General features: G+C 44.3%; 1 protein-coding gene across 3 annotated transcripts in view; it reads right to left on the reverse strand.

Annotated features, from left to right (window-relative positions):
* Positions 1–12278, reverse strand: part of CIAPIN1 (cytokine induced apoptosis inhibitor 1) — a 19660-nt gene continuing 7382 nt past the window's right edge. For 2 of the 3 annotated variants that reach the window (XM_033218533.1, XM_033218534.1), the window contains exons 3-9: positions 11581–11733; positions 9045–9121; positions 6136–6304; positions 4598–4671; positions 3251–3366; positions 2048–2129; positions 1–1097 (exon numbers count right to left, since the gene is read on the reverse strand). In XM_033218533.1, the coding sequence (XP_033074424.1) occupies positions 987–1097; positions 2048–2129; positions 3251–3366; positions 4598–4671; positions 6136–6304; positions 9045–9121; positions 11581–11733 (782 nt within the window). In that variant the 3' untranslated portion in view covers positions 1–986. The remainder of the gene's footprint in view (positions 1098–2047; positions 2130–3250; positions 3367–4597; positions 4672–6135; positions 6305–9044; positions 9122–11580; positions 11734–12278) is intronic. The other variant, XM_033218535.1, reaches the window with a different exon arrangement.

Raw genomic sequence — 12278 nt, forward strand, 5'->3', positions numbered from 1 at the left:
TACCAATGAACACTTTTATTTACCGATAAAATATAAAAATCCAGGTCTCTTAAATCCACACAATCTCTCCAAATATTTGGCAAGATTGATCCCAAGTCCGTACGGGTGGGTAACAAGAACAAAGGGGTCTCTGCTCAGAGAGACTTATTGTTGTTCAGAGTTCTGCCCTGCTTCCCTCTAAATGCTCACCAACCTGGGCTCTTCTAAAGTGGGCAGACAGGCCTTATTCTAAGCGTAGGACTAGCCCCATTTGTGTGTGACACTAAGTTCCTCCAATGTTCCAAACTAAGCGTGGATGACTATCCAACATCACACAAAAATGCACATCCCCTCTCTTTACAAGACATGCAGAATCTCAAGATATCTCAAGATATGCAGCAAGTTTAATACCTGAAGGTTAACAGAAGCGACAACAGGACACAGATGCAATTGCCACAGTCAAATGTGGTTGGGGGTGGAAGGGGGCAGAGGGACACTGGATGTCATCACAGCAACCAGTGAGTGAGTCCTCTGGTGCCCTGAGGAGGTTGTGAGACCCTTGACTCATATCACAAAGAATGGAGTAAACGAACAACTCTGAAAGACAAGCAGGTGGCAGCATTGCTGAGATGAGACTCGGGGCAGGGGTCTGGAGCTCTGTCATAGAGTGTTAATTCTCAAGGATGCCTGGGCTCAAGAGTGTTCTGGTCAGCATTTTAACATCAGAAGAAGGGCTTCTTCAGGATGCACTCTTTTCTCTTAACATGAGGTGAAGAAACCCATCCCATTCTGAGTAACTGGGCCCCATAACACCTTGGTCTTTTGATACACAGCAGCACTACACACCACTGCGCCCCCCAGCCAGCTTCACTCTGTCTGCTAAGCACCCACTCTGCAAATGGATCTCAGAGTGAACAAATCCAGAGGAGGTGGGAGGAGCCACCGTGGTGGGATGTGAGGGACAGGAGTTGGCTGGAGGAGCAGATGGGTCCTATGTCAGGTCCCTCCTAGGCATCATGAAGATTGCTATCACTCAGAAGCACCTTTTCCCCAGGTTTGAAGGCTGGCATCCCAAGGTAGGGGCAGCTGGCACAGCGGAAGGCATCGCCCAGGTAGCACTGGAGAGAGAAAATGGGGAAGCCAAGGGTCAGCTTATCCGAGGCATACCAGCCAGAAGACAGAAATTCCTAATTTCATGTGGTCACAGTGGTCTGAAGGAAATGGCTGAGTATGTTGCAGGTCCAATTGAGTCCCAAATATTAAGAGTTTTCAAGATTTCTGGTTTCGTGAAAAACTACAGTCAAGAAAAGTTCCCTAGGAGGCCACAGTTCTTTTGTTTTTTTGAGACAGAGTCTCACTCCATAGCCCGGGCTGGAGTGCAGTGGCGCGATCTTGGCTCACTGCAAGCTCCACCACCTGGGTTCCTGCCATTCTCCTGCCTCAGCCTCCTAAGTAGCTGGGACTACAGGCGCCTGCCACCATGCCCGGCTAATTTTTTTGGATTTTTAGTAGAGACGGGGTTTCACCGTGTTAGCCAGGATGGTCTCGATCTCCTGACCTTGTGATCCATCCGCCTCGGCCTCCCAAAGTGCTGGGATTACAGGCGTGAGCCACCGCACCTGGCCCTCTGTCACCCAGGCTGGAGTGCAGTGGTGCGATCTCAGCTCACTCCACCTCCTAGGTTCAAGTGATTCTCCTGCCTCAGCCTCCGGAGTAGTTGGAATTACAGGCGTGAGCCACCGCGCCCGGCCATAGTTCTATATTCTATGCAGTTCAAAATACAACCAACTTCAGCTAAATGTCTAACCATCCAGTCTCACTCTGAAGTACAAAGAAATGGGCCAAAAATAAAAAAAAAACAACAAGACCCTCCCCGACCAGCACAAGCTCGCTAACCCACTCTCACTCTCAGGAGAAAGCCTCTCTCCCCATTACTACCTATGTTCGTGTGCTCACGCATTTGTCTGTTACTAAAATATTTGAGGTGGAGCTTGTACGTGCTTGGTTTAGAAGGAGGCCTAATCCCCCTGGGGGTGTGTGAATGCCGAGGAATGATCCTGATATTTACGTTTCCACAAGCCGACTTAGGTTGGGAGCTCATCTGTTCCCTCGACTTCTCTTTTTCCAGTTCTTCAGCAAGGCCACAGGTGCTGTGGGAAAATCAGTAACTAATGAATGAGAATTGTCAGCACCCAGAAATTCCAAATCCTAACAGTGCCAAAATGTGCTTTAAGCCCTTTCTCTTCACACCGGTGTCATAACTCAGAAGCCTATGAGCCAGGCAGACAGCAGCAATGGGAGAGGCTGCTGAGGGAGACAGGAGTGGGAGGAGGATGAGGGAAGTAGAGTGTGTGTACTCTGTTTACAGAGGGCAGCCACTACTCAGCTTCAGCTGGTTATCATGCTGGGGAAAGAGTACCCAGTTTGCCATATTTTCCAAATTCAAGAACAGAAGGGGAAAAAAATCTGTTTTCACTTGTAATTTCCTGATTTGTAAATGCTGGCAGCTTTTACATTTAAAAAACACTGATGATGGCCGGGCGCGGTGGCTCAAGCCTGTAATCCCAGCACTTTGGGAGGCCGAGACGGGCAGATCACGAGGTCAGGAGATCGAGACCATCCTGGCTAACACTGTGAAACCCCGTCTCTACTAAAAAAATACAGAAAACTAGCTGGGCGAGGTGGCGGGCGCCTGTAGTCCCAGCTACTCGGGAGGCTGAGGCAGGAGAATGGCCTAAACCCGGGAGGCGGAGCTTGCAGTGAGCTGAGATCCGGCCACTGCACTCCAGCCTGGGTGACAGAGCGAAACTCCGTCTCAACAACAACAACAAAAAAAACACTGATGATTAAACAAGCCTGAATACCACTGATTAACTTTCTACAATCCTTCCCATCCATTTATAAAAACAAATGTGAAGACACCAAGGTCTCACTCTGATGCCCAGGCTGGAGTGCAGTGGCACAATTGTGGCTCACTGGTAGGGTTTTGAGGGAGAGTGAAATTAGATGTATGGCACAATTACGGCTCACTGCAGCCTCGACCTCCCAGGCTCAAGTGATCCTCCTGCCTTTGCCTCCCAAGTAGCTGGAACCACAGGCACATACCACCATGCCTGGCTAATTTTTTTTTTTTTTAATTATTTGCAGAGATGGTCTCCCTGTATTGCCCAGGCTGGAAAACGTATGTTTTAAAAATAGTACAGCACTGTGATGACTTGCGCACAAAGCCACTGGATGCAGCATAGCAGGCTCCAGTCACCCCAGCACTCACCAGTTCTTACAGGCCTTCCTCTTTTTCCCTTCTCCACAAGAAGCAGCCCGCAGGGAAGCCGGATCTGGCTTCTTCAGGTCTTCTGGATCCAGCAGCTCATCCGAGTCAATGAGATCCTGGAGAGTGTTCAAAGCAATGAGTGACACAGTCGTGGTCTCTGCTAATGAAAAGCTAAAGTGACCACAGGCTTTGAGAGGAAACCTGGAGTCCAGGCTAAAGAAGGTATCCACCCTGTCCTACTTTTGGTTGATCATCATGTTCCACCTGACCACATGCTCAAGAGGCCAACGGTGAGTTAAACTACATCCACAGAAGATGCACTAGGATGCGAAGGAATTAGAAACAAATTTACATGAGAAAAAGCCGTAAGACTGGCCAGCATTGTGTAGAGAATATACACATGCTGGGGGTTAGGGGCAGGAATGAGGAGAAGGGAGGGAACAGGCAGAACAGAGAGGGAGAGAAGTGTTTATGAAGAGTCATGTGAAAAAGGGAACAAAATATCTTCTACATAATCCCAGAGAAAAATCAAACAGTTATATATATCTTTATGTAATTCTTTGTAAATGTGTAGACACTTAGTCTGTAAACCCTATGAGAGCATGAACCTGACTTATTTTGCTCACTAACTTCAATAGTAGAGGTGTAGAAATGAAGAACTTTATTACAGGCAGGGCCAATCAAAGATGGAACACAGGGCTTTTTAAAGCATGGAACGTTCAGCAACTTGCCCAAACAAAGGTGCCAATAAAACTATTTAAGCTGACAAAATCTTTTCAGGTTTACATATGCCCACAGGAGTTTTCAACATATCATAAGAAGTGAGAACAAGAAATTATGTGGGGAAAAAGAAATGCTAAAAAATTTAAAATGCCACCAACACAGCTGAGTGCAGTGGCTCATGCCTGTAATCCCAACACTTTCGGAGGCCAAGGTGGGCAGATCACTTGAGGTCAGGAGTTTTGAGACCAGTCTGGCCAACATGGTGAAACCCCGTCTCTACTAAAAATATAAAAATTAGCCAAGTATGGTGGCATGTGCCTGTAATCATAGCTACATGGGAGGCTGAAGCACAAGAATCACTCGAACCTGGGAGTAGAGACTGCAGTAAGCCGAGATCGTGCCACTGCACTCCAACCTGGGCAAAAGAGCGAGACTCTGTCTCCAAAAAAAAAGAGCCACCAACATGGAGTTTCCTTCTAAATCAAAGATGTAAGTGACAGGCATAGTCATAAATCTGGGCTTTAAATACATTCACACCTACAAGTCCAGAAAGGTCACTATAGCTGTTCACACCCAAACTGGGGCCTGAAAGAAAGCCATCAAGTGACTGTGGTGCCAGCTCACCATGCTGTCGTCCTCCATATCGTTGGCTGAGAGGGTCCACAGCTTGGCAGCAGCAGGGTCCACAGCAGGCTTCACTGAGTCCAAGCAATAAAAGAAAAAAACTCCATAAAAACAGTCAGAAACTATTAATTACAAACATACCTAAATGCTTTCTGCTGTGTAGAAGAGAACACACTGGCCTGGGAGGCAGAAGATGTGGGTTCAAATTCCAGCCCTACTCCTCTAAGAGGTCTGACCTTGGGCCAACCACTTTCTGGTAGTTACAGCAGTCACCATTTGCTAAGCACTTGCTTTGTACTAGGCACCATATTAAGCACTTTACATACATTATCTAACTTAATTCTGCTGACAACCTTATGAGGTAACTGTCATCCTAGTTTTACTGCTGAGGAAACAGGTTTAGACACTTAGGCTGGTTCCACAGGCTGCAAAGTCTGTCTGATGCTTTTAACCTCCATTCCATATTGCTTCCTCCTCGATACCTTAGTTTCCATCCTATAACATGAAGCTAAATCGTACTCCCTATGTTACTGCAGGTGTTTTGAGGATTAAATGAGAAATGTATCAAAACCTTTAAAAATAGCAGAGCTTTATAGCCTCATGTAAACCTGCTACATACAAGAAAATAGGCTCTAGAGCTGCTGGTGGCAAGGTAACACCATCAGTGGCAGACAAATCTCACACCTCCTGGTTCTCTGTCTAGTCAGGAGAATGCAAGGAAGAGCCCAAGAGCTGAGGCTCAGATGCAGTGTGCACAAATCCTCACAGGCCCTTGGGGTAAGAGTACCCTCTAGTGATCATTGTTATAGCTGGATGCTCACACCTGCCACAGGGCCAACTGTTCTTCTAAGCTATTCCTACTCATTCTGGAACCATGAGTTGAAAGGTTAGATTCCAAAGGATTTCTTCAAGATTTAGGTTAGACGGTCAAAACTGTACAAGTGGGGATGTACCAGTAAATATCTGTAAATGTGTGCATACCTCACAGCTGGGTCAATTCAGGCATTTAAAAATAATGATAGGAAGGATGAGGATGGGGCAGTGTGTGTGTGCACGTGTGTGCTTGTACACAACTTTCTAGGCAGAAGAAATACAGTTTTGTAAGTGTCTTAGCATCCTTAAAGTAAGAACAGCTGATTTTCCTGGCATAGGGGAAAAAAGCACATGAGAACAGGAACAGGGCACTCTCATCTGCCATTACCACTACACTGTGAGGTCTTCTGAGGATAAACGTTAATTCTGGGACCTGGAAGGACTTCATTAATTAACTGTGTGACTCAGTCCTGTAGAATTAGGAGGCCTCAGTATCTTCTGGTGCAGAAGAAGGAGCTGAACTAGATAATACCTATGCATTATTTCAGTTTGGGATCCTAATATGCCCATGATAATAGTACATTAAGTATTCTTCTATGTGGAAATGGCAGAAATCAAAAGACTAAACCTCTAAAAATATCACCATTTCATTTATTGCTGGCTCAATTTCTAACATGTCCCTCTAAGCCCATTCAAACAGAAGAATGTCCCTAGGCCAGCCTTACCTGAAGGAGAAGACTTCTTGGTGATGGAAAGCTTAAGCTGACTAGAAGAACCCACTTCAAAGTTTGGTTTTTTGCCTGTGATCTGAACAAACAGCAGATGGTCACTTTCATGACCAAGGTATTCTCGAACAGACTGTACTTCCTCAGGGGTTAGGGGCTCCCGCTGCAGCTAGAATTCAAGACATCAAAAAGATTAGTCCACCCTCCTCTATAAAATGGTTTACTATGTCTACCTACACAGGAGTTAAAGACTCATTTCTGTGCATTAAATATATAACAGTAGATGGTAACAGATATCACTTTATGCCTCACATTCAGTTTCTCACTGATAGGAACCCTAGAGTATAACCTTTGTCTGCATGTTTACTTGGAGCCTACCCCTTGGAAAATGTAAAAGTAGTCATAAGATATTAGGTATGAAGCATATGCTAGTTATTGGAGGGGATGTAATATAATTATGAAAATGAACCAGATGTGGTCCTACTGTGTAACAGGAAAGAATGCCCACAATGAACACAGCAGAAATTTATATCCCAAAACACAAAGGGGGAGCAAAATCCTTTCTATGTTCCTTGGGATAAAGTAGCAGAGAATAAAGGTAGAAAAAAAGGGTCAGGGTGCCACCTCTATGTTCAATAATTATAGACTGGTTACATAAATCATAGTCCATCTATTGCATGGAATACTATTACATCATTAATATGAATGAAGGGAAATATACTGAAGTGGGTAAGTGTCTACGATATCTAAGGGTGAGAAAAAAGCTGGTGATTGAACAATGTATGCATATGATCTTATTTAAATTTTTAAAAAAGTATGTGCATGTAGATGCTTGTAAATACATAGGAAAGGTCTGAATGGACATACAAAAAGGCATTGGTGGCTTCCTCTGGGGAGAGAAGTGTGAGCAAAGAGTAGGATGTCACTTTATATTCTGTATGCTTCAGTATAAAGTGAATTTTTATGAGGAGTCTGATATAGTTTGGATATGTGTCCCCTCTAAATCTCATGTTGAATTGTAATCCCGAGTGTTGGAGGTGGGGCCTGGTGAGAGGTGACTGGATCATGGGGGCCGATTTCTCATGCATGGTTTAGCACCATCCGAATTCTCATGAGACGTGGTTGTTGTAAAGTGTGGCACCTTCCCCACCCCAACTCTTCCTCTCTTTCTTGATCCTGCCTTTGCCATGTGATGTGCCTGCTCCTGCTTCACCTTCTGCCATGAGTAAAAGTTCCTTGAGGCCTCCCTAGAAACCCAGCAGTTGCACGCCCATGCTTCCTGTACAGTCTGCAGAACAGTGAGCCAATTAAACCTCTTGTCTTTACAAATTATTCAGTCTTAAGTATTCCTTTATAGGAACAGAAGAATGGTCTAATACACATTCCTTATTTTAAAATCAAGCACAGAAAACCTTAAACTAAAAGGAAAAATAAGAAAAGGTTGGCATAAAGAATCTAAGGCCTGGCAGGATGCAGTGGCTCACGCCTGCAATACCAGCACTTTGGAAGGCCGAGGCAGGTAGATCACCTGAGGTCAGGAGTTCGAGAACAGCCTGGCCAACATAGCGAACCCCCATCTGTACTAAAAATACAAAAAATTAGCTGGGTATGGCGGTGCATGCCTGTAATCCCAGCTACTTGGGAGGCTGAGGCAGGAGAATTGCTTGAACCCAGGAGGCGGATGTTGCAGTGAGCAGATATCGTGCCACTGCACTCCAGCCTAGGCAACAGAGCAAGACTGTCTCCAAAAAGAAGAAAAAAAATTTTTAAAAATAAAGAATTTAAGGCCCTATGTTATGTAAGAAATAACAGGCACAACAGCTATCATGCTGTAACATTTACCTCTCCCACATCCAAGAAAATTTTAACATCAAAGAGTGTAGAAATATAAACACTTCTGCTTAATTTAAATATTTCCACTGAATTGTCAGAAAAGGAACTTTGCCCCCTAACCTATTCCAACCTCCCACCAAAAATGTGAGGCTGAACTAGGTAACAGTGTTCACCCAGGCCTAGGATTCGGGTCTACTGAGAGGTGGGTGTTGGAAGCAACAGAGCTGCTGCTCATGCCCCTCAGATGTCACTACCACCAAACTAGTACCAAGGAGACAAGAACAAGCCCCAGCCCACATGGGCCAAGTTGAGTCTCTTCAAAGTTGATTATTCTCACAAGTTTTTTTTTTTTTTTTTTTTTGAGACAGAGTCTCACTCTGTCGCCCAGGCTGGAGTGCAGTGGCGTGATCTTGGCTTACTGCAAGCTCCGCCTCTCAGGTTCACACCATTCTCCTGCCTCAGCCTCCCGAGTAGCTGGGACTATAGGCGCCTGCCACCAGGCCCAGCTAATTTTTTTGTATTTTTAGTAGAGACAGGGTTTCACTGTGTTAGCCAGGATGGTCTCAATCTCCTGACCTCGTGATCCACCTGCCTCGGCCTCCTAAAGTGCTGGGATTACAGACATGAGCCACAGCGCCTGGCCTATTCTCACAAGTTTTGTCCTTTGAAGCATCATGTATCTTTTTTTTTTGAGACGGAGTCTCGCTCTGTCGCCTGGGCTGGAGAGCAGTGGCCGGATCTCAGCTCACTGCAAGCTCCGCCTCCTGGATTTACACCATTCTCCTGCCTCAGCCTCCCGAGTAACTGGGACTATAGGCGCCCGCCACCTCGCCCGGCTAGTTTTTTGTATTTTTTAGTAGAGACGGGGTTTCACAGTGTTAGCCAGGATGGTCTCGATCTCCTGACCTCGTGATCCGCCCGTCTCGGCCTCTCAAAGTGCTGGGATTACAGGCTTGAGCCACCGCGCCCAGCCAGCATCATGTATCTTACATGCAAAGCGTTTCTTGTCTCCTAGTTCTAAGCAATACTGATTACCTCACCTGCAGGGCATCAAAGAAAGTTGTCTACAAACATACCTCTTTCACTTCCACAAGACCAGAAAGAGTCAGGGCTGAACACAGCTTAGATGCTGTCTTCACTTTGCTATTGTTATCTGCCAAAAGGAAAATCTCAATTAATAGCTTTATAGGTCAAAGTAGGAAAAATAATAAAGGCTCAATCCTATGTGGGTTAGCAAGCATTCAAACAATAATAACCAGGCGGGCGTGGTAGCTCATGTCTGTAATCCCAGCACTTTGGGAGACTGAGGTGGATAGATCACTTGAGGCCAGGAGTTCAAGACCAATCTGGCCAACATAGCAAAATCCCGTCTCTACTAAAAATACACACACAAAAAATAGCCAGGCGTGGTGGCACATGCCTGTAATCCCACCTACTTGGGAAGCTGAGGCATGAGAATCGCTTGAACCCAGGAGGTGGGGATTGCAGTGAGCCGAGACTGCACCACTGCACTCTGGCCTGCACGACAGAGTAAGACTTGATCTCAAATAAAAAACAAAAAACAAAACAAAACAAAATAACCTATTCTGTTTAATGTACAGATGGTCCCTGACTTAATGATGGTTCTACTTATAATTTTTCAACTTTTATGATGGTGTAAAAGTGATACCCATTCAAGTAGAAATTGTATACTTCAGTTTTCACTAAATTACATGAGATACTCAGCACTTTATTATAAATAGGCTTTGTGTTAGATGATTCTGCCCAACTGTAGGCTAATGCAAGTGTCCTAAGCGTGTTTAAGGTAGGCTAGGCTAAGCTAAGCAATTATGTTTAGTAGGTTAGATGAATTACATGCATTTTCGTCTTAATAGCATTTATCAGGACGTAACTCCATTGTAAGATGAAGACAACTGTATATACATTTTAGTGATACTATTTTATTCTTCTTCTTATTTTTGAGACAGGGTCTCACTTTGTCATGAAGTGCAGTGGCATGATCTCGGCTCATTGCAGCCTCGACCTCCCAGATTCAAGCAATCCTCCTGCCTCAGCCCCCACCAAGTAGCTGGGACTATAGGTGGGCACCACCATGCCTGGCTAATTTTTGTATTTTTTGTAGAGACGGGGTTTTGCCATGTTGCCCAGGCTAGTCTCGAACTCCTGGACTCAAGCAATGCGCCTGCCCTGGCCTCTCAAACTGCTGGGATTGTAGGTGTGAGCCACTGTGCCTGGCCATAGTGACACTATTTTAACTTGACAAACACTTTTTTTTTGTTCAAAGTGTTTTTACCTAAGCTCTTAAATGTTACAATTCCATTATTATTGTTTTTTATCACTCTCTGCTTCTTGAAACCCCTTCCAGAGGTTGTGAGATAATGACTGTGAAAAGAGGCTTATGAACTGCAAAGTGCACAGAAATACAAGTATTCTTTCTGTATAGTTCTTTTTTCTCTCTGTATGGTTCTGACTGAGACACTGCATTTAGTCATGTAAGGTTTAAACTCCCAGCAAGGAATGCTGATGTATACTACACATAACACAAAGTTCTATTTCCCCATAAACAATGAACACCTTTATACATTTCAAAATACTTTCATTTCTATTATTCTATTATTCTATTTGATGAAATTGTTACATTTTGACTGAAAGTCTAGTGAAAAATATTAAAATCCAGAATTGAATCACTCTGACAGCTATACCACTGATCAAAAAATTTTTTACTTCATGAACACTGTCATTAGTTTCATATGAATCAATAATTACCACATCACTCCCAGAGTTCCAGTCATTATTTTTAAACTTTTTATTTTGAAATAACTATAGATTCACAGGAAGTTGGAAAAAACAAAAAAGTTCTGTATATTAAGGAGGTCTTCACTTCATCTCTCCCCACAGTAATATCTTACCCAATTATAGCCTGATATGAAGACCAGGAAATTGATACTGATGGTCCACATAGCTTTTTCAGATTTCATTACTTTGACATGTACTCGTTTGGCAGAGGGGGCTTTACAGTTCCAAGTAATTTTATTACATGTGTAGATATGTGTAACCACCACCACATTCAGAACACAGAACTGTTCTATCTATAAAGGAGAACCATTATACTTCCCCTTTATAGCTCCACACACCCCTTTCCTCCCACTTCTAACCTCTGGCAAACTCTAATCTGATCTCCACCACTATAATTTTGTTATTTCAAGAATATGAATGGAATTGTACAGCACAGAGCCTTTTGAGATTGACTTTTTTCACTCAGCTACTTCCCTTGATATCCATCCAAGCTGATGTACATATAGTTAGCGTGTTCCTTTTTATTGCTGCATCACTTTCCATATTATGAACATATCAAAGTTTAACTATTCACCTGCAAAAGGACCCATTTTTAGATGGCAGTGTCCTTCTATTTTGTTACATAATGAGTCAGCCAAAGATTACAATTTCTCCAGATATGTTGCTTCAGATTTTAACAATAACTTATCCCCAAGGAAAAGGTTTTGCTATAGGAATACTGATCTCCCAATGATATCTCCTGATCAGGGAGATGCAGCACACATGCTCAAAGACTCAACCCTGTCAAATGTGTTTTTCAAGTGAAGCTCTCCTTACCTACAGCTGTCTCTACCAGCTCTTTCAGAAAAAGACATCCACCAGGCCGAAGGATCCGGGCGATTTCAGCCAAAATCTCAGCACTGTGCAGAGTGGTGCTTCCCGGGACTAAACCCGACAAAATAATGTCAAAGCTGGATTCTTTGTGGGCAGCTGAAAAGAAGAGGACTCTAATTAGCAATCATCTGGCCTGGGACAATCTCCTGGTCCCTTTCAACCCCCAACAAAGGCTACAGACCTCACCCTGAGAGAATGGACCCCACTTGGTATCCATCCAAGAAGCTGGATGAATAGTAGGTGTTTTAAAAAAACATGGAATAGCGGCCGGGCGCGGTGGCTCAAGCCTGTAATCCCAGCACTTTGGGAGGCCGAGACGGGCGGATCATGAGGTCAGGAGATCGAGACCATCCTGGCTAACACTGTGAAACCCCATCTCTACTAAAAAATACAAAAAACTAGCCGGGCGAGGAGGCGGGCGCCTGTAGTCCCAGCTACTCGGGAGGCTGAGGCAGGAGAATGGCGTGAACCCGGGAGGTGGAGCTTGCAGTGAGCTGAGATCCGGCCACTGCACTCCAGCCCAGGCGACAGAGTGAGACTCCATCTCAAAAAAAAAAAAACAAAAAACAAAAAACATGGAATAGCTACGCAGAAAGAACATCATACTTATGGAAATCATCAACTACACTCCTAAGCTCAGT

The sequence above is a fragment of the Trachypithecus francoisi genome, unplaced genomic scaffold (genome assembly GCF_009764315.1).
Source record: "Trachypithecus francoisi isolate TF-2019V2 unplaced genomic scaffold, Tfra_2.0 Lachesis_group10, whole genome shotgun sequence".
NCBI lineage: Eukaryota > Metazoa > Chordata > Mammalia > Primates > Cercopithecidae > Trachypithecus > Trachypithecus francoisi.